The 25,399-nt window shown below is 41.3% G+C and overlaps 1 protein-coding gene across 1 annotated transcript in view; it reads right to left on the bottom strand.

Moving 5' to 3' along the window:
- mast1a (microtubule associated serine/threonine kinase 1a) overlaps positions 1-25,399 on the bottom strand; it is a 55,297-nt gene that overhangs the window by 14,042 nt on the left and 15,856 nt on the right. Inside the window, exons 3-20 of the mRNA XM_066660877.1 lie at positions 25,121-25,196; positions 22,005-22,077; positions 18,902-19,059; positions 18,544-18,619; positions 18,155-18,364; positions 17,929-18,030; positions 16,299-16,431; positions 15,611-15,678; positions 14,659-14,735; positions 14,295-14,503; positions 13,086-13,224; positions 12,570-12,702; positions 11,499-11,664; positions 9,981-10,082; positions 8,762-8,884; positions 8,487-8,596; positions 1,544-1,695; positions 722-975 (exon numbers count right to left, since the gene is read on the bottom strand). Of these exons, the coding sequence (XP_066516974.1) occupies positions 722-975; positions 1,544-1,695; positions 8,487-8,596; positions 8,762-8,884; positions 9,981-10,082; positions 11,499-11,664; positions 12,570-12,702; positions 13,086-13,224; positions 14,295-14,503; positions 14,659-14,735; positions 15,611-15,678; positions 16,299-16,431; positions 17,929-18,030; positions 18,155-18,364; positions 18,544-18,619; positions 18,902-19,059; positions 22,005-22,077; positions 25,121-25,196 (2,361 nt within the window). The remainder of the gene's footprint in view (positions 1-721; positions 976-1,543; positions 1,696-8,486; positions 8,597-8,761; positions 8,885-9,980; positions 10,083-11,498; positions 11,665-12,569; positions 12,703-13,085; positions 13,225-14,294; positions 14,504-14,658; positions 14,736-15,610; positions 15,679-16,298; positions 16,432-17,928; positions 18,031-18,154; positions 18,365-18,543; positions 18,620-18,901; positions 19,060-22,004; positions 22,078-25,120; positions 25,197-25,399) is intronic.

Below are 25,399 nucleotides of genomic sequence, written 5' to 3'. Positions count from 1 at the left end.
CATGTAATGAATATGTGCCCTTTAAAACATCAAAAACTGGCAGGAAAGAACAATTTAATTATTATATAAATATTTCCTTTTCAATTCCAGGTTCTATTACATTTAAAAAGGACTCAATTTAATGTCTCTGCTGGTTAACCACATTATTCATTCATTCATTCATTATCTGTAAGCGCTTATCCAATTCAGGGTCGCGGTGGGTCCACAGCCTACCTGAAATCATTGGGCGCAAGGCGGGAATACACCCTGGAGGGGGCGTCAGTCCTTCACAGGGCAACACAGACACACACACATTCACACCTACGGACACTTTTGAGTCGCCAATCCACCTACCAACGTGTGTTTTTGGACTGTGGGAGGAAACCGGAGCACCCGGAGGAAACCCACGTGGACACAGGGAGAACACACCAACTCCTCACAGACAGTCACCCGGAACGGGAATCGAACCCACAACCTCCAGGTCCCTGGAGATGTGTGACTGCGACACTACCTGCTGCACCACCGTGCCGCCCTTAACCACATTATATAAATGAGAAACTTTTCATTTTGCATTTTCCACATATTTGACTGCATTCTGTAAAATATATAGTTTCTGTTCAGCTGGCATTTTCATTCTCTGTATCTTTTGTAATCTCTGGCACTAATATAATTATCTGGTTCTAAGACAACAGTGCTCTACTATTTCATATTATATATTGTTTCTTTCAACATCTCTCCTCACCTCCAGCGCTCGCTGCTGCCCCCTCCTTTACAGACACACTCTGTTCGTTAGCAGGAGATGAGGGTGCAGTAACCCCTTCCAGGGAAGATCCCCGGCTCTTAGTGACATTCTGCTGAGGCACAGTCTCTCCGTTGCTCTCTAGAGGCGAGGCAAAACGGTGTGTGTCCATCAACGCAGAAAAACGGCGCCGTGCTCCCAGAGGCGGACTGGAGTCTCCCTCCATGTACATAGACTCAGAACATGACAAACGCTTCCTACAGAGAGAGAGAGAGAGAGATTATTTAGACCCATGACATAGAGCTGATCTTGCAGTCGGAGGATAGACAGAAGCACACACCTGGATGTGGTCAAAAGCAAGAGTGGGATTTATTTTCTCAGAGATGAAAGCATTAAAGGCTGTTTGTCTGATGGGGACTGACCATATAGGGGCACTTTACACACTGTAGTCAATAACCTGTTCTTCACTGCTGTGTCTGATCCACTCATACCAACACAATACACACTACACCGCGTCAGTGTCATTGCTCTGTGGGGATCCTGACCATTGGTGAATGGGGTCTGACAAAGTGTGCAGACCAAAAGAGATGGACTACAGTCTTTAATCATAAACCAACAAAGAGAGTTGTTCTATGAGAGAAAGGACATTGAGTTTAGATGCATGGAGGTCAATTTAATATTTTGGCTGATTTTTATATATTATATTTCTAAAATGATCATATACATTTAAATAAAATGAAACAAAAAAAATTTTGAGTGATATTTGCTCGTTCTCTCTCTCTCTCTCACTCACAAACACACACATACACATACACACACACTCACATCTCAGGGGATCCAGTTCTCCAGCTTTTGCTGAAGCTGCCAAGGCTCTCTCTCTTTGCCATCTTGTCCTCGCGTCTGCCCTTGTGCTCTCGTCGGGTCACTACAGGGGTTTTCTGCTCCAGCTGGGACAGGTGCTCCATGCTGCTGTACACCTGAGTGGGACAGAATAAAGCATTGTTCTAGAAAATGCACCATTCTAGAATAAGGCTGTGCCCTGCAAAAAGACAGTGTTCAAAAATAAAGCTGTGTTCTAGAAGAAGGCAGTGTTCTAGAATAAAGCATTGTATTAGAAAAGAGTGTTTTAGAATATAGCAGTGATCTAGGAAAGCCAATGTTCTAGAATAAAGTAGCTGTCCACAAAAAGGCAGTGTAGAATAGCAGTGTTTCCTAGAAAGAGGCAGTGATCCAGAATAAAGCAGTGTCCTAAAAAAGGCAGTGTTCTAGAAAATGCAGCATTGTAGAAAGAAGCAGTGTTCTGCAAAATAGCACCATTCTAAAATACATCAGTCTTCTAGAATAAAATGGCTTTATGATAACCCCAATGTTCTAGATATATTGATGATATGCTCAGAAAATGTATTTCATCTTGTCCAGCACTAGCCAACTCAGGATCATGGTGCTATTCTAGTGTTATGGACTAAAGGGTGGTTCAGTAAATAAGAGAAGCTATTGTACTTATTCTTAAGTTAAAATTCACTTCCACAATTCCAAAACTTCTTCTTAGTCCAAAAGAAACAAACAAACAAAAAAAAAAAAACATCTAAACAAATTTCCTCACAATTGAATTTATTCAGTCAAAATATTTGATACGGATGTTTGCTGCTTTAGTTTAGCACTGGGGCTACAATGCTAATGTAGCTAATCTAACAATGAATAGACACTCCACAAATTAGCCTAAATCAGACTTCATTCTAAAGATTCATAGTATGACACACTGTTGTCTATAAACATGAATACACAGATAAAACCAACATTAGATGCCTTCTGAAGCCTGAATTTAGCTTATTCTTAAAGGCTGTAAGCTTCCAGTGTTTGTAGCTACATTAGCCTCTCAACACCGAAGAAAAAAACCTCTAAAACCAAACATGGGGGAGGAGAGGCACTGAGTAAATTTGATTTTTTTTCAACCAACTCTCGCCTGGATAGCCCTGTAATTGCACTATTACCCGTGAGCAACTGTGGATGAAGACAGTTTTGATGGCGGTCACTCAGCAGTCAAATTGCCCGTTACATTACTGAGGGGATCAGGGGAGGGACAGAGGGGATTAAGTTCTGCCGCCTTGAGCAAGGCACTTAACCTCCAGCTGCTCCAAGATATTCTCTCTTGTTGGTAATGGAAGTCTCTCTGGAAAAAAACCTCAGCTAATTGATAGAAGCTAGTACAAGTTAAAAAATGCACTTTAAATTAAAGGTATAATCCAGAATTTTATTACAAAATGTGAGGCCCCACACTATTTCCAAACTTCACACTGATTTTTAGCATTTCAGACCCTCCCATATATTTTTTATATTATGTGACAATATCACAAATTTTCACTTTGAAAAATGCTAACATACAAATCCTTGTATCAGGGCTTTCTCCACGTTATATGACGATAACACACAAACATTTCCTCATTTTTTACAGTTAGCATAACTACAGGGGTTGTACAATGAAACTGAAACACCTGGTTTTAGACCACAATAATTTATTAGTATGGTGTAGGCCCTCATTTTGCGGCCAATACAGCATCAATTCGTCTTGGGAATGACATATACAAGTCCTGCACAGTGGTCAGAGGGATTTGAAGCCATTCTTCTAGCAGGATACTGGCCAGGTCTCTACGTGATGCTGGTGGAGGAAAACGACTTGCTCCTCCAAAACAGTGGCTCAATAATATTTAGATCTGGTGACTGTGCAGGCCATGGGAGATGTTCAACTTCACTGTCATGTTCATCAAACCAATCTTTCACCAGTCTTGCTGTGTGTATTGGTGCATTGTCGTCCTGAAACACGGCACCGCCTTCAGGATGCAATGTTTGAACCATTGGATGCACATGGTCGTACAGAACGGTTCCTAGTCCTAGGCAGTGACGCGCCCATCTAGCATAAGTATTGGGCCAAGGGAATGCCATGATTTGGCAGCCCAAACCATCACTGATCCACCCCCATGCTTCATTCTGGGCATGCAACAGTCTGGGTGGTACGCTTCTTTGGAGCTTCTCCACACTGTAACTCTCCCGGATGTGGGGAAAACAGTAAAGGTGGACTCATCAGAGAACAATCTGAAAGTTTCAGTTATCAGTTTCACATTGTCCACAGCCCAAGATTTGTGCTCCTTGCACCATTGAAACCGACGTTTGGCATTGGCATGAGTGACCAAAGGTTTGGCTACAGCAGCCCCACCGTGTATATTGACCCTGAGGAGCTCCCGACGGACAGTTCTAGGGGAAACAGGAGAGTTGAGGTGCACATTTAATACTGCCGTGATTTGGGCAGCCGTGGTTTTATGTTTTTTGGATACAATCCGGGTCAGCACCCGAAAATCCCTTTCAGACAGCATCCTCTTGCGTCCACAGTTAATCCTGTTGGATGTGTTTCATCCTTCTTGGTGGTATGCTGACATTACCCTGGATACCATGGCTCTTGATACATCACAAAGACTTGCTGTCTTGGTCACAGATGCGCCTGCAAGACATGCACCAACAATGTGTCCTCTTTTGAACTCTGGTATGTCACCCATAATGTTGTGTGCATTGCAATATTTAGAGCAAAACTGTGCTCTTACTCTCTGCTAATTGAACCTTCACACTCTGCTCTTACTGGTGCAATGTGTAATTAATGAAGATTGGCCACCAGGCTGCTCCAATTTAGGCATGAAACCTCCCACACTAAAATGACAGGTGTTTCAGTTTCATTGTCCAACCCCTGTAGTTTTCCATTCGCTAAAAAAAACAAAGCTAATATAGTTTTTTTTCTGTTCTCTTATGGTCACTGAACAAGGCCCAGCTAGGTGCAAGTACAAAAAAGGCCTTTGTTCCCATTGTTTCATCTGTCTGTGTGTAATTCAAGAGCATGATAAAGGACTTGTAAGTTTGCTACTACTCTGAGAGGATTATAAATTGGCGTAGGCTATCAGAGGGCAGAAACATTTCCTTCAGTGTGTGTGTGTGTGTGTGTGTGTGTGTTTACATGATGGATTGTGCTCTTATAAAGAACTGCTCTCAAGACGAGTGGTAAAATTACAGTTATTTAACAGAGAGCTCATGCTCATGTTCTGTGTGAGTGTGTGTTCGGTTTTGGTCAAAGCCTAACTTTAGTTACTGTATGGTGTTTTTGTTTGTTTTTAACAGGTGTTTAGTAGGAACTGTATCAGCTGTTTCCAAACGGCTGGTTATGTGTCAGTGTGGTGTTGCTGTTGTTTGCCAGTATGAGGAATTTAATCACAGTTTAATGTGATTGTACTAACTGTGATTCAGTATCAGTATAAGCTGCCTGTGGCAGTGCACGCTCCTCTAGTTTGCCAGAGAAAAGATGATAAACAAGCCCTGTTAAAGTATTGCTCTCAGACGGTAATTCATTTTCCCTGACAAGGCATTTTTAGCAACAGCAAAACACAAGTGATTTCATTACATGATTCAGCTGGGAACAAGTGCTGTAAAATCAGCTCATTTAAATCAACTCCTCCAGAGCTATCTTTGGTAACACTGGGCTCAAACCGACTCTACAGGAGAGCATCGAGCACAAATTTCACACTGTGCACATTTCTCTTTTGGTACCACTTTCATTTACAGCCCCTGAAGTGACAGGTTTAACTGGGTGAGTGTGAGGCACATCTATAAACTATGGAAACATCTGGCGAGGGAAAACTACAACCCAGAGGAACAGGTCGGCTTTGCTTGATATTGGGAACCAGCGCTCTAACAAAGTCTGTTCATATACTACCTGCGGAAAGAAGATGGTCGTCTCTTGAGACTGCAAGCTCACGTTTCACAATGTGCAAGGCATTTCCTCGCTTCAGGGCAAGGCAGCCTTGTTCCTGCAATTTGGATTTGCTCTTAATAAAGAATTCCAACTTTTTTAGTTTCTGAGGCCGCAGAGCTGAGTCTGGTAGCGCAACACAGCAGCGGTATCCCGTGACAGTGGCAAGGATAAAGAACTCCAAAAGTCTGTCTAAAAATATGAGATTCCATGATAAGTCTATAGCTTTAACAACATTGGTCAAGTCTGAAAGTAAGCCAGTAAAACCACAGAGAGAATAATTGCTTTCCTGAAGCTCAGCTTCACATATGTTTCTAGGTAACAGACAAACACATACTATAAAGTATAACTGATAGACCTAGTATAGTATAACTATAAGACCGCTTCAATACACATATACTTATGCACAGCCCTCCCACAGCACTATCAGAGATGTTGTTTGATGACACGACGCACGTGATTGTGAAAACCAACTGACCAATCATCATTCCTCACTGAACCCTCTATTTGCACACACTTCTACAACAGAGAGAAGCAGAAATCAAAGTGAAACTGTGCAGGTGTTGCTAAATCCCCTAACTGCACATGCTCTGAACTCCAGTTTCACACATGTGACTGTGTGTGTGTTACTGTGGCTACAATCTGTGTATTTTGTGACAGCTGTGGCCTCAAGGTAAGAGAAGAAGGTTGAGGATTTAAAGGTTGCAGATTCAATCCCTGATACCGGTGGGGAAAATGGGGGCAGGAGTTAAAGAAACAGCATCTTTGTGCTTCTTGAGCAAGGCACCTAACCCCCAATTACTGCCCGTGTGCTGTTTGCTGCCCCTAAACCCTAGTGTGTGTTCACTGCCACACGTGTTAAATGCAGAGGTGAACATGTCTCAGAAAATGTATGTGAGTTGTTACCAGGGAAAGAATTAAAATATTAAAATTAATGAATATTTGTATGTACTATTTTATAAATTTTATAAATGATATAATAAATGATAAATGTTTGAGTTTTAATATATGAGAGTGAGAGAGAGAGAGAGAGAGAGAGAGAGACTTTTGCTATTTTCCCTTTAACAAAGAGAGAGAGAGAAATATGAAGTGAAAAATTGAGAGGATGGACAGGATGTGACATTAAAAAAAAGAACTGGCATGTTGGCATTTAAGAAATAACCTGTTGGTGAGACAGAAAGAGAGAAAGAGAGAGAGAGAGAGAGAGAGAGAGAGAGAGAGCGAGAGAGAGAGAGAGAGAGAGAGAGCGAGAGAGAGAGAGAGAGAGAGAGAGAGAGAGAGAGAGAGAGAGAGAATGCCATAGAGTAAGACAATGAGAGTGAGAGAGAAAAGGTTGCTTGTCAAAAATATCGATCTTACATCTGAAAAACTGTAAGAGACAGAGAGAGTGAGAAAATGGAAAGACAGAGGGAGAGATTGAGGTCCTGGCCCTGAAATGTCATAAGAAAGCGAGAGGTAAAGGAGAGATGAAAAACATGATGAAAAAAAAAGAATGAAGTCCTTGCTTGAGAGGAAGAGGATGAGAGAGTTTATAGAAAGAGTAAGAAAAGTAAAATGTGTATAACGTTCGAATAGAGTGTTCAAACCTCCCCCAGTCAGAGAGGACCAACCAGGACCACCCACTCATGCCCCCACAGGGAGTTTGTACCAGAACTTAGGAAAAGATTAAAAAGCTAAACACCTTGTATTCAGTTCATTTGTCTTACTTATTTACATTCATACATATGAATTCATACATATATTACAAAGAATATAATACATTCTTTCATTGTCTGTAAGCACTTATCCAGTTCAGGGTCGCGGTGGGTCCGGAGCCTACCCGAAATCATTGGGTGCAAGGCAGGAACACACCCTGGAGGGGGCGCCAGTCCTTCACAGGGCGACACAGACTCAAACATTCGGAAACTTTTGAGTCACCAATCCACCTACCAGCGTGTGTTTTTGGCCCGTGGGAGTAAACCGGAGCACCCGGAGGAAACCCACGCAAACACGAGGAGAACACACTAACAGACACCCGGAGCGGGACTCGACCCCACAACCTCCAGGTCCCTGGAGCTGTGTGACTGCGACACTACCTGCTGCATGCCACCCTAAAATAATACAAAAAAATATATATATATATTTCCTAGACATAGAACTAAAAACTGTACAACTTTTCAAGAGGAAAAGCCTGAGAATATAGATACATTTTCAAGTTTGACTTAAAAACATCAACTCTGGATGACCTTCTTATGTAGAGTGGCAGGCCATTCCACATTTTTGCGGCAGCTTCAGACAAGAATGAGCAGTGGCTAAGAAATACAGATCTGAGGATCCCAATTTGGGCTCAAAAGGTCTGAGATGTAATTTTGAGAGACACCATTAAGAGCTTTAAAACAATTCTAAAACCTTAAAATCAATTCTAAATTTAACCGCTAACTAGTGAAGCGATGTAATGCTTTTCTTTTTCCTGGCTCCTGTTAAAAGCCTAGCCTGATCTGCAAAGACACTTATCATTACTCCAGCTTCACTGCAGCTTCAACTGCTGACACGAGCTCCAGTGTCTCCTCTGACTCTGGGCCTTGTCTGAGAGCAGTGGAGCCTGATGTGTCCTCTGCGGTGGGTTGTGTTTGTTAATTAATGGTCACCATTAAAACAGGACGACTACTCAATCTCCTCTGGTATTCTCCTCAGCCAAAACCTGAATGAGTTTCTGAGTGAACTCTAGAGACTGTTGTGTCTGGAAACCCCAGGAGTTTCTGAAGAACTCAACCCCCACCATCTGGCCCCAGAACACACGCCACGTTCATATTTCCCCAGATTCCCATTATCCCTCCATTCTGACATGAATACTAAATCAGGCTCTTGACCCGTATTTGAAGGATTTTATGTTTGCTGCCACATGACTGGCTGATTGGTTAATTGCATGACTTTGTGCAGGTGTTTCTGTTAAAGTGGCTGGTGGATGTTGAAAGAGAGAGAGAGAGAGAGAGCGTGACAGACCTTGCTGAAGCGTGGAGAACAAGAAGAGAACTGTCTGATCTCCACCGGCTCGTCATCATTCGTGTCATCCTCATCGTATGAATTTACATGGCGATAACGTTCAGAACGAGCTGAGAGAGTGAGAGAGATAGAGATATCATATTGATATTCAAGTCTGTAATCAGTTTCACTACTTCGTGCCGTAAAACATGAGTAGTGACTGAGTAATGTGGCTATTCCAATGCAAACTCCCTCCCAACAGCCAGGGGGCACTGTGATAAGTGAACGAAGCTCACTGTCGAAGTAGCTGGTATCCTCCTCTGACTCCAGGTGAGGGATAAACTCCGCCTTCTGCCTCAGTAAACTGTTCCAGTCCAGATCCGCGAAAAATGAGTGCTGTTTCACTTCATACGCTGCTCCTATTTATAGAGAAAAACACACAAAAAATAAATAATTACACAGTCAGATACATACAACTCAATATATATAACTCAAATATATACATTAATTAATCCATCATCTACCCATTCATTCACCACTGCATCCTTCCATTACTCATTCCATCCATTCATCTTCTATAGTCTACACATTCATCCATCCATCAACCCTCTACCCACCTATCAATCCATCCTCCATAGTCTACCCATCCATCCATCCATCCATCCTCCATAGTCTACCCATCCATCCATCCATCCATCATCCATAGTCTACCCATCCATCCATCCATCCATCCATCCTCCATAGTCTACCCATCCATCCATCCATCCATCCATCCTCCATAGTCTACCCATCCATCCATCCATCCATCCATCCTCCATAGTCTACCCATCCATCCATCCATCCATCCATCCTCCATAGTCTACCCATCCATCCATCCATCCATCCATCCTCCATAGTCTACCCATCCATCCATCCATCCATCCATCCATCCATCCTCCATAGTCTACCCATCCATCCATCCATCCATCCATCCTCCATAGTCTACCCATCCATCCATCCATCCATCCATCCTCCATAGTCTACCCATCCATCCATCCATCCATCCATCCATCCATCCTCCATAGTCTACTCATCCATCCAATCAACATTCCATTCTGTCATTACTCATTCCATTCATCCATTCATTTTTCACACCTATATGTCCATTCATCTACTTTTCTGTTCATGTATTCCTTTATTCCTCTATCCATACTTTTTATTTGCCCATAATGTCCAAAAAATATCCCTCCATCTATGTAATATTCCACCATCCATCCATCCTCTAATCCTGTTGTCTTTTTATTTGTCCATCCATTCATCCACCTATGTAACATTCTACCATCCATCAATCCATCCATCCAGTACTTCATTCTTTCATTAGTCACACCATTTGTTCATACATTTATCATCCATTTTATTCACAATTTTTTTGTCATTTAATTTGTCTGTCCATTAGTTATGAAATATATCTATCCATCCATTTATCTATCTAGCATCCATCCATCCCTCCATCACTCCATCACTCCATTAACATACCTGTCCCCAATCTCACCAGTGGGTTGGTCTGCAGCAGGGCAGAAATGAGGTTCTGGGCATCGCTAGGCAACGCTTCATCTCCTTCAGGCCATGCAATGTCATCTACACACACACACACACACACACACACACACACACACACAAACACCTGAGTGAGACAATTAGCACATGCTGGTATTGGCACAGTTCCATACACTCACACCTCAGGCCCAGAGCACAGCCCCCGACTCAGAAGGGCATCACTGTGTCCAAAATCAGGTTCTACACACTGCACACTCAAGTATAATGCTAGCACATACTATTCTCATCATCTACTCTGTGCTACTTTCTAATGAATATGGAATGTTTCAGAAACACCTCCCATGGTGCAGGGAATCACAGGTTTGAATAGTGTCCAGTGTTCACACACTTCAAAATGTCACCCAGCACATTGTCTCACCCTGGTACTTTTCAGTGACAAACTGACCCTAGACGTTCTATGTTGCTCTATGTTGTTCTACGTAGTATGTATTTTAGAAAAACGCAATTTGAGACACAGCCAGCCTCTGCGGTGTTCTGAGAGTTAACGATGCTGGTGTAAAAGCTCTGTTGTTGCTAGGTAGCACTGATCTAATGCCAAAGCTTAATTAGCATTCAGGCCAAACCTGGGACATGTCTGGACACGAGCAGTGATTCAGAACTAATTGTGTGTGAAGAACAAGGGACTTAATAAACTCTGATTCGGTTACTTTAGAGTCAACAAGACAACAGTTTGTATGTGTAGTAGGCATCACACAAGAATAGTGTTTTACGTATTGTCGCTCTCCAGTGAAAAATCTCAATTTTTGTGGCTTTTTAATTTACTAAATCCTTTAAACACAGCAGCTGTCCTCCATATTTTTTTTAATATTTCATGATGAATATACCAATAGAAATGTAGGTGCAGTTTCTTTGGGTTGTTTCCCTCCCTCAGGTGTTACATAGTGTAGATTCTGCAGTTCTGTGACCGGAGTGGCAACGACAAAGGCCTTGTTCTCCCTATTACAGGTGAATGAAGCATCACAATGATTTTGAAGCTGTAATTTTTAAGTAAAAATACTACCTGGTGTTGCTTTAAAGACGTTATTGGGTTTCAAAGAATCCCATAAAAGTCTTAGATTATAGCATCATTATTGGGTTTCAGCTCATGTGCACCTTTACTCTGATTTCTTTCCTTTTTTCTACAACTGCAAATATGTAGAAACAGAAATGGTTAAAGTTTCCCAGGAAACAGAGGAAAGTCTTCACAGACCCAAGGAAATATTTAATTTTTCATCCTGTGCTGTAGAGAGAGAGATTATTGGCGAGTGTTGAACAGTGGTCAAAAGAAATTAGAATACTGGGTGACTCATGTAGACTCTTGATTTTCTCATTATCAGATTACTAAAGCACTTTTAAAACTTGTTGAACTGATTATTGCCAAAATCAGATTTTCTAAAGTTAGCAGATTGTGTGCATTTACATATTCAGACTGCCTCAGTGATTCGATTCCAAGCTCACCTGAGATCACCTGTCCAAATAGCTCCTCAGGAGTGTCTCCAAAGAAAGGCACACAGCCCACCAGAAATTCATAGAGGATGATACCCATGGCCCACCAGTCCACAGGCTTACCGTACCCCTGCCTCAGGATCACCTCCGGGGCAATGTACTCAGGGGTGCCACACACCTTAAAGACAAGGTTAACTTTACTTAAATTACTTCAGTATTTCAGAGACATGTCTGTATATTTCCAAAGGAGAAACTTGTACAGCAAGTCATTTCTGTAACACATTTACCTTGAACTCCTATTCAGAAAAGACAAGAAAGATTCTGTTTTTCATAATAGAAGGCATTAATCTTGGCTGTGTTATAAAAAGACAGGGTGATACCTGAATCACACATAACATGGCAAGGAGTAAAAAGGCTCTATGTAGCAGACTGTGAAGATAATGCATGCAGTGTGTGAGGAACTGTGAACAAAATCTAACAAAGAAAACAGGCTCACGTCCTTGATACCTTATTGAAACATTCTATTAAAAAAACTTTTTTCAAAGCATGCACACAAACATTTGAGTGTCTGGGGCTTCTAGTAACCCACACACTGTCAAATAAGACCACAAAGTCTGTTTTTCGTGGGCTTCCCAAGTCAGAAAACATGGAATAAAACAAGTTGTTCTGATTTTGTGCTTCTTTAGACACTTTAGAATTGCCCCGCCTCCTGGTCCCCAGTCAGAGTGCTGGACCCACATTTAAGTAAAATTGCAAAGACAAGGTTAAATGCAGCAAAACTGACACAATGTGCACTGAGTAAAAATGGAGAAAACAAGAAAGGAGAAGAAAGAGAACTGAGCTAAAACAGCTAAAAAACAGAGCTTCTGCCCTCGCTCCTTACTCCTCACTGCTGTGTGCTTGGGTCGGGGTGAAGAGTGGCTCGCAATCATTTAAATGATTAGACGCTAAACAGGGTTGTCTAGGCAGGAGGAGAATGATGCTGTGGTGTTTGATCCTTGTGGCATTTAAATATAATACTGCACTTGTCTAAGCACCATAACCAACATAAACACCTGCTAACAGCCCTGAGCTGTGTCATACCTGTTTGTCCAGGAACTCGCGAGCATCCTTCTCAATGTGGCCCTCATACAGGTTTGTGGTGAGGCTCATCAGACCCATCTTGGAGAGTCCAAAATCAGTCAATTTAATGTGGCCCATAGATGTGATCAGGAGACTGAGGACCCAACAAAGACAGGGCAGTACAATGTTAAATCTTAAAAATACAGTTTGTCAGATTTCAGCTAAGATGTGCTGTTTAGTTTAGCACTGGAGCTACAAGGCTAATGCTGCTAATACTTAATAAAATGTATACCTCACTGATTAGCATCATGCTAACCACATTATGAAACATTTTTATATCTTGACCACTTTCAGAAGGCTAAACAGTGGCTATTAGCATCCATTAGCCTCCCAGATCCGCTACGGATCTTAACTAATGAACTATATATGGAGGGTTGGTTGGAGGCGTCAAAAAACAATGCATGGAAAGTCTTTTAACGGATTGCTATAGACCTCCTCCGCAGTAGGGGGAGCTCTATTGTTAAACTTGTCACTTACTTGTCTGGTTTAAGATCCCGGTGTACAATGCCGTAGTTATGAAGATACTCCAGGGCCAGGACTGTCTCAGCGAAGTACATACGAGCCATTTCCACAGGTAATGCACCGATGTTCTTCAAGAGGGTGGCACAGTCTCCCCCTAGGGTCCAAAATAAGAAACGGACAATTCTGAAACAATAAAATAGTATTACAATAAAAAAGGCACACGAAAAAAAATGAACATATAATGTTTGGAAGCCTCTGCTTTAAGAAATGAGCAGAATACAAAATAAAATCATTAACTCCTCCCACCTTCAAGATTCATCATCAGAAGGGAGGTTTCCTAGTCTTTATCACCCTGAACACTATTGCTGCACCACAGAAAGAGGCAAGTAGCCAAGTTTATAACAGATTTAATGGGGGATGCTCTTTCCATTTCGTCCAGACTGTCCCTTTAAGCACAGAGCTAGTGAGCTGATGCTGAAGCTGGAGTTGGACATTGGTCTGAAGGATGACCAGCAGCAGTGAGATCAGCTGTGATAATCTGTCTGACACTCACAGCTCACTGCCTTTTACGTAAGCACTGTGTGCACAAACAGACACATAGAGGGAAGTCATCAGAGCAGACTGACAGAGAGGGAGAGACAGAGAGAGATGGCGAGGACAGATGGACGTTCAGAAAGAGAGGTGTGGGAGAAACGGAAAGAGAGGAAGAGACCATCAAAAAGACGGACAGAGGTATAGAGCGAGAGAAAAACTGAGTCTATGAGAATTGTTTCGGCGTAAGTGTTTCTCCATCGGGCTCCACTCAGAGAGCCACGGCGTCAGCATTTCTGCACTGAGCTAAAACTGAACCCACAGTATGGCATCACACAATCTATTTCACCTCCAAAAACATCTTCATGTGCGTGTGACATACACAACACCTCAAAAAGTTGCTAGACTTAAAAGGTACTTCTAGGGAATATTGGAGCAATATTTAGTATCTTCGGGATGAGCTGGAGTCGTAGGTGTGAGTGTGCGAGTGAATGTGTCGCCCTGTGAAGGACTGGCGCCACCTCCAGGGTGTGTTCCCGCCTTGCGCCCAGTGATTCTGGGTAGGCTCCGAACCCACTGTAACCCTGAACTGGATAAGGGTTACAGACAATGAATGAATGCGTGTCTGTGTCCTGTGTGTGTGTGTGTGTGTGTGTGTGTGTGTGTGTGTGTGTGTGTGTGTGTGTGGCGTACCCTCCACGTACTCCATGACCATGCAGAGGTGTCTGCGAGTCTCGAATGAACAGAACATGCTGACCACAAAGGGATTCTCTGCGAAGGTCAGGATGTCCCTCTCCACGAACGCTTGCTGGATCTGGTTCCTCAGAATCAAGTTCTGCTTGTTGATCTTCTTCATCGCAAATCGCTGCCTCGTCTCTCTGTGTCTCACCAGATACACCGCCCTGAGACAGAGAGACAGAGGACAGAGAGGGACACAGGACAGAGAGAGAAAAACAGATTACAGTGGTGGTGATGGGAACCAGACGTCTATAAAGCTGAGATTCATTCCATGAATGAAGGTTTTTTGGTGTGTGTGTGTGTGTGTGTGTTCCCTCACCCATATGCTCCATTGCTGATGAGTTTGATTGTCTGAAAGTCTGACTCACAGGGTGGTTTCATGGCCTTCATTTTACCCTGAAAAACACACCAGCACCAGAAATAAACTTCAGTCTAACATCACTCACCACACACACACACACACACACACACACAATGTGTGTCTCTCTCTCTCTCCTTCAGCAGCTCATTACACCACTCTCTCTGTAATGCTCCTCACTGATTGCTATAATACGAACAAATGGTTGACCATTAATTAATTAAAACAGAGAGCAAAGATATGTCTGGACCGAAAGATCTGAGGAGCTCTTATATAACAAACTTTCAAAAGAGTAGATATCCACAAGCACAGACTTTCAATCACACACACACACACACACACACACACACACACACACACACACACACACACACACACACAGCAGTTTATTTCATTATTTACTGGTACAGAGCCAGTACCTTGGAAAAGGCAGTGTACATTTATTCCCAGTAACTCATCACTGTGTCTCCCCACTTTGCTGCAGTAGCATCCTCTGCTCCTCTGTAAGGATCTGATGGCATTCAGCCACAAGAGCATTAGATAGATTAGCTGCTGACGCTGAATCTTTCCAAGGGTATCCATCCCTCCAGAGAACGCAGAACCGCTACTGCACATACCTCTTTAGCCAGACACTGGCATTGAGCACATTCATCTGCCCATGCCCTGCCTCTGAGCTGGGAGTGGACTAGCACTTTGACCCTGGAGGCTCTGAGCGCTGCTTCAAGCCCCAACCTGCAGGGACTGAGACGGGCTGGGGCCACACGACCCTCCTCGCTCAAGTCGGCGCCGTCATCACACTCCCAGTGAGAAACACTCAGTGGGGTGTCACCAACCGGCTTCTAACCAGCTCCTAACAAGTCAGTCAGACAGGCGACAAGTGAGGATAGTAGCGAAAAACAAGCCTTTATCTTACCTCAGCTGAGTCATCGGTCTCAGGCGTGTGTGGTCCCTCGCTGTCATAGCTGTCCAGATTCACCATTTCTACACAGGAGGAGAACAAGCCATAAACAGCCAGACTGCACCTTTCCATCAAGCACAGCCTCTGGATAAGACTGAATAAACCTTCAAAAGAGTTTTACACCTCTTCTCAAGTCTAGTCTGTAGATAGACAGCATATAAGAGTACAGCCACTGAACCAGGGCTTTATACACAACAATAACTTCAAGAGAACTTCACTGATTCAGTAAGATCTCAGTGTAATTAAGAGAATGAGAAATTGAATAGAAGAGTAAGAGAAAAGAGTGAGAAAGAGGAAGTAAGAGGTGTGTGTGTGAGAAAGTGAGAATCGTGTGTTTTTATGGAAAAATGATCATCTTACATAAAATCACAGTGAAAGATGTGTTTGCGTTGTAACCACGTAGGAAAAAAACTGTTGAATTTCACATTAAACGGCTTTACTTTTTCTAAAAAGTTATAATATCATAGAGTTCTTGCATGTGTCTGCTTCAGTTACACCTTAATCTCACTCTCTCTCTCTCTCTCTCTCTCTCTCTCTCTCTCTCTGTCTCTTCACCCTACTCACATATTGTTTGTCTTCCTCTCAGTCATTTCTGTCTGTCTGCTCCACCTGTGTGTGTGTGTGTGTGTGTGTCCTTTCTCACCCTCCAGGGGGTCTCTGGTCAGTCCAAGCTGGCTGATGATGTAACGTGGGATGTCCGTCTTCATTAAGTGTCCCTCTTTGGCGTGGTCCTCTGCCGCCTCCAGCAGGTGGTAAAACTCTTCTGGGTTAAACTCCTGCAGAAAGCACAAGATCAAAATATTGATTACCTCTAGCGTACATCTGTGGACACCTGAGGGATGTCCTTACATGGACATCCATGTACCTGTATGCACACCTGTGTACTCGTATGGACACAAAGATCGAGGTGTTACTGTCCAAGCTGGGAACTGAACCCTAGTCTGCTGTGTGGTGGGCAGCATTGTACATAGTCCAGCCCTAGTTCTCAGTATTCTTGGCTGGGATGCACAGTGTGGTAAGACTGAGTGAGTGTGTGTGTGTGTGTGTGTGTGTGTGTGTTGGACTGCAGACGGCTGGGAGAGTGACAGACCCGCTGCCCCCAAGAGACATGGATTAATAAACACTCTAGAGAATGAGGCGGCTCAGTGAAGAGGCCACTTTCTCGTATAAAAGATTCCCCAGCAGACATCTCTTCAGGAGAAGGGTCGGGTTAACGGAAAGAATGAACGATTCATGCAGACCCTCGAGCAGGTAATATTCTCTCTCTCTTTCTCTCTCTCTCTCTCTCTCTCTCTCTCTCTCTCTCTCTCTCTCTCTCTCATATGGCATATATATGCCAATATATGCCATATGATAACATTCATATAGTCAGTATGTAATCTACAGTATATTACTGTAAATATATATATAACATCTGACCCTTTAAGACCCCATCAGTGTGGTCGCCATAGCAACTGAAGGCATCAATGGCAAACCAAGGCTGATGATGTGCAGCTAAGACCTCCAACCATAGAGCAGGTATAAGTCGGACTTGTGTATCTTACTCTCTCCAAAAAGATGTTTGAAAAAATCCCATTGCGTCCTCAACAGAAGACGACAGAACGACACAAAATGATTATCCACTGAGGTCAAAGACAAGGAAACAGACGCCTTTGGGACGTCCATCAGACGCCTTTGAAAGTTTTTAATACATCTTTTCAAAACAAGATCAAAGCCCTATAGAAGAAGTCTCTTTGGAACACTGAAATCATCTGCTTATGGATACAGAAAATTCATAGTAACTAGACGCTAGAAAATGACTTGATTTATACACAGATCTGACCAATAACTGTTTTGAGTGTTTTGAGGTTTTTTTTTTAATGGGCTAATTAAAGTCAGGCCAGACCAGTGATGAAGGTCTTAGGATGTCTCTGGTGTGTCTGTGCTCACTGGGTAAGATCTACTGAGCCGTTCAGAGTGGTGAGGTCCTATCACATAGAAAACAGACCTCTGCCTTTTCAGACCACCTCAGACAAATATTACATGGAACAGCTATTGAGATCTGACACGCTTCTGTGAACATTAGAGAGGTGCACCAAACATTTTCTAGGATGTAACAGTCCCTTATTTTAACATTATCTACTGTTATATTTGAGCTAATGATAAGATAATGTTAATAATTCATATTTTGATTTATAGCTCATATTTAGTTGTTATGATGTTGATTAACATCTAAGTATAACTTTAATGTGTGTGTGTGTGTGTGTGTTTGCTTGGAGTGAAAGAACACTCACCAAACACTCCAGAAGTCTGGCGGGCCGAGAGATAATGAGGAAGAGCTTTTTCACCAGCTCTGTTACAAAAGTCAGCTCTGAACTCTCCGAACGCTCATGTGCCTGATAGAGAGAGAGCGAGAGAGAGAGAGAGAGAGAGAGAGAGAGGGAGAGAGAAAGGAAGACAGTTAGAGGTGGAGAAAGACAAGCAGTTATATCATATTTGAGTCTGTCCACACACACTTACATCATGCAGCATTTTCTCCAGGTTCTCCTGGAGCTCATAGAAGTACACCGTAGTGATGACGCCCTCATGGGATTTGGTCAGGCAGTCTCGGGACAGCTCGATGATCTGATGGTGGATGAAGCTCAAGGCCCCATCAGCCAGCGGCAGTACGTTCTCAGGAGAATACGACTGAACAAACTCCGCTAGACGCTCCTCCATCTGAGCTGTGGCCTGCACACAACATATAGACAAAGTGTTTATGATTGAAACAATAGTAAAACAAATAACACAATAAACCTAAAGACTGAATGATGTCCATATGTTTGTGCACTTCTATTATTTTTCTTTAAATAGGCACAGTGTGTGTGTGCGTGTGTGTGTGTGTGTGCACGTGTGTGTGTGTCTCTGACCTTTGGGAATCGCTCCTTATACACATGGTTCATCATGACGATTTCATTGTCATAGCAGGAAGGCGAGCGGCCTGGACTAGAGAGAGAGAGAGAGAGAGAGAGAGAGAGGGAGAGAGAGAGAGAACAAAGAGAAAAAAAAAGCTCAGACTGCCATATGAAAACTGAATGATAAAAGAAAGAGCACTCAGGACTGTTGGAGGTTGGCGAGGTCTTTCTAAAACTGTACAACACAGCTGCACCAGTATAGAATGAAGTAGTTGGAAATAGAGAAAGATATATAGAGAGAAATAGAGAAACTTTTAAGATGTATTTTCAACTACATAAGTACATTGCGTTTGTGTGTATGTGTGTGTGTTACCTGAGGCTTCGAGAGCGCGGCCGTACGTGTGGGGAGCGACGTCCATCGTCGTCCGTGATGCTCTCAGTGCTGCCAAAGTGTTTGGACAGGAAGTGCAGCTCATCCATGGTGGGCTGGAAGGGCAGCTGGTGTAGACGCTCCTGAGATGAGCTTGAAGACTGAGAGAAACATGAAGAACAGAGAGAGATAAAGCAAGGCATTGAAATGGCATACAACTATAATACATACTGCACTAGTGTGTACTGCGTACAGCACACTGCCATAGACACTACTCCAGTAGTGTGTAGTGTAGTATCAAGTTTACCTTTAATGAGTAGCTAATTGTTCATTAGTACTTCATCAGGCATTTCAAAACCAAGATATGTCAATACATTTATACAGCTCAAATATTGCAACTAATCAAATATGAAACAAAGATTTCACTGTGTTTCTTCACATTCCATTGCAATAGCCTTTTAAAAAGTGATCATTTTTGACAACGTAGTTATGCTAATTGATGACAGTATATGCTTTAAATGAATAAGAAATAGCATATTTTGCTAGAGCAGTATATCATCTGGACATCTTTGACTTTCTGCATTAATTAATTCTGGTCACAAACTGTAAACAATCATACCCTAACTCTCAACACAATCAGTATAATCAGAGTGTGTGAGGATACTTTTGCTTATTTGGACACAATACCACAGACAGTTTTGGGATCAAATTCATTTCCAAATAATAGGGAAAAAGCAACACTTAAGATGGATGTGAGATTTATAGAAATTAACTATGATATGAAACTTAGAAATTAGGAATTTCGGGTGCAGAGATACCTGCACACCAACCACAATATGAAGTGGGAATAGAGTCGCTAATGTTCCGGAGTATCACGCTGTTTCTCCTGCATGTGCTGTAAAGTTGCAGCCTATGTCTAAAGCACGCTGTTACGATGTTTTTTCCTAATAAAATTCTTGCACTTTGCACAAATAAATATAATTTTATTTAACAAAATTTTTTATTTACATGACATGGGCCTTTTTATACTGGCCTGTCATATCAGGCTCACTACTAAGTGGTCAAGCCCTATTGTGTATAACAGAAAATATGCTATGAAATGGATGTAGCAGTGGCCTGGTTAAGTCTTTGGTCTGATCTAGCTCCTGTGTGTTGTGATGCTAAACAGCTTTGACTTATTTTAGCTCACAGAACCTGCTCCAGATTCAATAATTCACTGAGTGAACCCATTCCCCAGAGCAACAGAATCTTACACCAATCACACAGCACTGAGTTACTGCCTCTCTGAGCTAGCAAAGCCTTTGGCTAAAGCAAAAGCTCTAATGACTTAAACCTGTCCTCTGTCTCCATCAGTGCCACCTCTCTGCTCAATTCACATCAATAATTCCGTAACATCACAGAGACCGGTGCGCTGCATGGACCATCCGTTTTATCTGTGTCACACTTTCTTTTCTCTCTTTCCTCTATTTTTCTGTCCACCCTGGTCCTTGGCACTCATTCTGTCTTCCCTACACCACTTTCCTCACTTTCTTCTTGCGGTTCTCCTCGCCAGCTTGGTCCTGCTGTACCTAATCACCAGGCTAATGGATCGTGTAAGAGGAGATTAGAGGAGAGAGAGAGATGGAGAGAGAGAGAGAGAGAGAGAGAGAGAGAGAGATATCTAAGGTAGCTTTGCACTAATATATTCATACATATTGCTCATGCAAATCCCTAATACCAGTGAAAAGTGTTCATTTGTGAAATTTAGAAAGATGGAATCCACTTTATTACCCTCTATTCCTTCCTCTCTCCCTCCCTCCCTCCCTCTCTCTCTCTCTCTCTCTCTCTCTCTCTCTCTCTCTCTCTCTCTCTCTCCGCTATGAATAACTATGATAAAGGAATTATGTTTTCGCTCCTTTGAATACATTTGTTAAAGTAGGTCCTCCTGTAAAGAAAGTGTGTGTGTGTGTGTGTGTGTGTGTGTGTGTGTTTCATATATATATGTATAAAGATAAGATCGGCTTCACAAGATGAGTTTACTAACACACAAGAAAAAATTTAATATGCAAATACATGCTAATGCACCCTTCAGACAGATCCATATTCATGATCTGAATGCAGAGTTGTAGTGATCTTTTTATCCTCCGCAGGAACTCTCACTAAATATAAACTCGGCTCCTCCAGCCGCAAAAGTCTTCTTCCACAAATCTTTGATCTTTGTGAAAACGGGGGAGAAAAATAGCAGAAGCTCTTTTTAAAATGGAAATAAGTTATAACAAAAAAGCACCAGGGCATGCCTGAAGCATTTTAAAAGAAAATGTAAATTGATTCCAAACTTATTATAAGTTATCTTAAAAGAATATTAAAATGTATAAAAAGGACAAACAAACTTGCACAAACTTCTCTGTGCGAACTGTGAATTTTAGCACTAGGCCTTAGTTCAGGCCATATAAGTATACGGTAACGCTAATTTTTGCTAGTGCATTAATGGGATTCTCATGCTAGGCTAATAGCAGTTTATTACTTGCATATTTACAGCATTTAATTATATTGATTTAGAATTTAAATGTTTTTAACATACATTTAAATTGTATTCCTTCAGTAAAAACATGGCATAGAACTGCCATTGTAGAACTGAATTTCCAATACCTGATCAAAACCCATTTAGACTACAGCTTTCCAGAAAGCCTAAAGTGACTATTTTGTTGACTAAAGTTTCTACCAAGTCCTCAAGTCCAAACGAATGAGAGTCTTCATTTTGTTCTATCTATACAGATATCTCAGGGGGGATGCTGGGTCATTTATACACTTCAATAAACTTTAAATTAGTAGAATGTTTAAAAGGAAAACTATGAACTAATAAGTAGCATTATACTTAAATGACTTGATTTAAATATATCCATGGCAACAGCTTTGTCTCTTAGTTTAAATACTATTAAAAATAACTTACTCTACATATTGATTAACATTAAGTATTAAGTAATTTCAGAGGAAAAACTGGTATTGTGCAGGCTATTGTAGGCGTATAGCAAACTACATGCAGGTTAATCAGTTATTATGTACTTGTATCCTTGTATTCATCAATTCCCTTACTGAGTATGAATAATAAATTCATTAAAATGAGTACCGTGGAGCTTGGCGTGTTGGTGCCATATCCTGATGAGGGCAGGGAGGCCAGAGACCAGCGGCGGCCATCAGCCCTGGGCAGAGAGTGTGGATGAAACAGTTAGTTCACATTGTACTTAGTATTTGCATCACTACTGTTAGCTAAACTATAACCTCAAAGACTTCTAAATTAAAGTCTTTATCACTAAAGACATTAAAGCAAATATTTAGCACATAGAGACCAAAACACACTGATTAAATGGTTGAACAGAATTGCTGCACATGCTAGAATGATTACTCTATCATTCAATATTTGATTTGAAAATAGGGAACACTCCGTTAGTGTTTCTATTACCCCTGGGCTACACTAAAACAATTGCTTCTTCTAGTGATTTATCAAAATAGAGTAATATGCCTTGACTGATGCAAATACAGTAAATTAGACCTAGCTAGGCATATAAAGGTAGAGCTGGCAGCAAAACCTGCATATGTCAAGTTTGGATGCTACTAGCATGAAGTGTAGCAGATCAGCATAAACCAGTTTGAATGGTAACTAAAAACCTTTTCTTTATCTGAAACAATGGCTGCTCTCTGGGTGTACATTGTGCTAGCGTTAACAATCATAGTCACCAAAGGCCTTTTCAAACTTCCTTGTATGTTGTGAATTTCATAGCATAAATTATATAAAGATACAAGCATAACCCATTGAATTTAGGACTTTTTTCCTGGCTAATTCTTCAGCCTTCACTGCTCAAAAGCCAGAACTGATGAGGCTAGCAGCTAAAGCCAGGCAGCAACGTGGCTCTCACACTTGTTGGTTGCTTAGCAACCTTGACAAGATAACAGTGTGTAGGGGGATTAAATGTGTGGAGGGGCTGGATTTCCACCAGCATCAAAACTACCCATATTAAATCAGACTACAATTGCTAAATAATTTATCTGCCTAACATTATGGTTCAGAACTTCAAACCAATCCTAATGTTCCATCGGTTTACTAATTGAAATTAGTAAGGAACACTGAACTGAATGGAAATGAAAGCGTTGCCATTTTGCAATGGCTATCTACAATGGTGAAAAGTTTACTTAAGAGTTTATATGTCTGTGAATAAACATGATGGCTATTTTAAAAAAGCAATTTTCAGATGAAGACATTTATTTTCGTTATAATACATTTTTAATACATTTATAACACAAGCATTTAAGCAAAATTGCTACATAAAATTAGCTTCCATTTACAACAACATTAGCAATGTTTGGAACTGTCTCAGTCATATACTGAATTTTGATGAAACCAAACTAGCCATGAAAACAATTCTAACTGCAAGTTAGCATTAGATAAATTAGCTTAAATTGTCACATTAAAATAATTTCTACATTATGTCATTTTTTGAAATATGTAATGGCTATCTCCGGTGGGATTTTCAATTTCAGGCCTGTGGAATGTTATAAGCCTTAAGACAGTTCCCCACTAGCGATGCTGTGGGTCTGATTTATGCTAGCCATGTCCAATATTAGTGAAGCATCAGACAGGAAACAATGTGCTCCCCTGAGCCCAGGCCTTCCAATCGATCGTCTTTTTCACTTCCTCTCCTTCCCTCCCTCCCTAGCCCTCACACTCCTCTTTCAGATAAACAGCCATCTGAAGAACTAGCCGTCCGTCCCCTCTGATGGTGAGATATGAGCGTCAAAGTGCCATTTGTCTCTATGTGGATTCACACGACAGCTCCAACGACAGCAAATTGGCAGTGTTTTGAGCAGATTGTGTGGATGAAAAGTCCACTGTCACTTGCTTTACAGCCTGCTGACCTTACTGACTGACACTAGCAACATCCAAACTGGCAGCTTCAGCTCAGAATTATGAATTTATGAATAAACTATCAACCCATGAACACAAAACACGCTCTTATAAAAGAACACTATATAAATGTGCAAAGGTTGTAACATGTGAATGCTAATTCTGACTTCAGTATTTAATGTCCTAAAATTCATTTAAATGATTAAAATCATAAGTATTTATTAGAAATATCACTTTCTGTTCAGAATTTCTTTTCAAGGCCACTGCAAAAATTATTACAAACTATATTTTTGGATGTTAGCATGCATATCTCCATTTCAATAATGAGGAATGAATTCTTGTTGACTTCCATCTCAATTCTAGAATGATTGTTCCTTATCCTGGAAGGGTTTTTTTTATGGTTCCAGTGTTGTGTTTTCTGTGCTTGCTTCTCCACATAAAATTAATCTCAGTGCAACCAAAAATTAAAGCAAGTAAATTTATTGGAGAGGCTTGTTGCTGAGCACAGTAGCATTGGTAATGCCCCTCTATTAATACTTTCTCTACAGTTGAAAATAAAATGACTCATCTCTTCAGACATAGGGCTGTCAGTAAACACATCCAAAACCACTCTGCCTAGTGAATGACTAATGATAAATATTACCATAATAAGTGTGTGACATTGGTTTAATTATGCTAAGAAGACTTTTTAAAAGGGGTCCTTCATAATTTAGACATTAACAATATTAACTGCACTCATTTTTTACGTTTTTGTATTATAACACTTCCCCAGTATTATAATCCCCAGTAATAATATTTGGATATTACAGGATCTTTGTTTTTTCTCACTGTATTCCTCCACTTTGCAAAGGTCCACTCACTGCATGGCCATTACTCTGTTGTTACAGAAACCAAGTAAACAATCTAGTGCACACAAACCAGAACCAGACAATGTGGACCAGAAGTCTGATGTGTGTGCTGTGTTTTAGTTTTAGAACAAAATAAGACATAGTTATTGTGCCTTAAAGAATCATGTATATAAATACCCTATTTAAATTCATTTTCATCTTCTCTTAGCTGTTTAACCTTGGTCTGCAATATCTTCCACCACAATAAGCGCTACAGTGTGCCTGAAGTGACTGCACTCTACATCACTTCAGTGGGAATGAACAGTGATATAGCCTAAAAATGCTCAGGGTTGTCTGTTTTGGCAGCTTTATTATGAGTGTGTTTTACAATGTATATGACACAAGCAGCTGTAAAATCAATATAGAAATGTAATGGTAAACTTGAGGCCAAATTCATCTTCACTAGAATTCATCAAATGGGAAAGAAAATGGAGGAATAATCTGGAGCTTTCCCACCTTCTGGAAGAAGCAAATGAGAAGTGGGCGGGTCCACTGGGAGAAAATGTACGAGGACTGTCCAGCGGACTACTGCCTGTTTAGAGACAAAAACGTACAATAAAAAACATGTATGATGTTTGAACAATATAAAATTATAGTTGTGTATATAATGTCTAATAGCATTATATTTTTTGGCTGTGTCTAACTGAACTCTAGGAACGTATAACTGTAATTAACTAAACTATAATTGGCCTTGTAGGGAGTGGGATCGTTCAACACAACATGAAACATGCAGCA

This window comes from Hoplias malabaricus, chromosome 2 (genome assembly GCF_029633855.1).
Source record: "Hoplias malabaricus isolate fHopMal1 chromosome 2, fHopMal1.hap1, whole genome shotgun sequence".
In the NCBI taxonomy this organism is placed as follows: domain Eukaryota; kingdom Metazoa; phylum Chordata; class Actinopteri; order Characiformes; family Erythrinidae; genus Hoplias; species Hoplias malabaricus.
The sequence above is the reverse complement of the archived record's forward strand: the minus strand, read 5'-3'. Positions and strand labels throughout refer to the sequence as shown.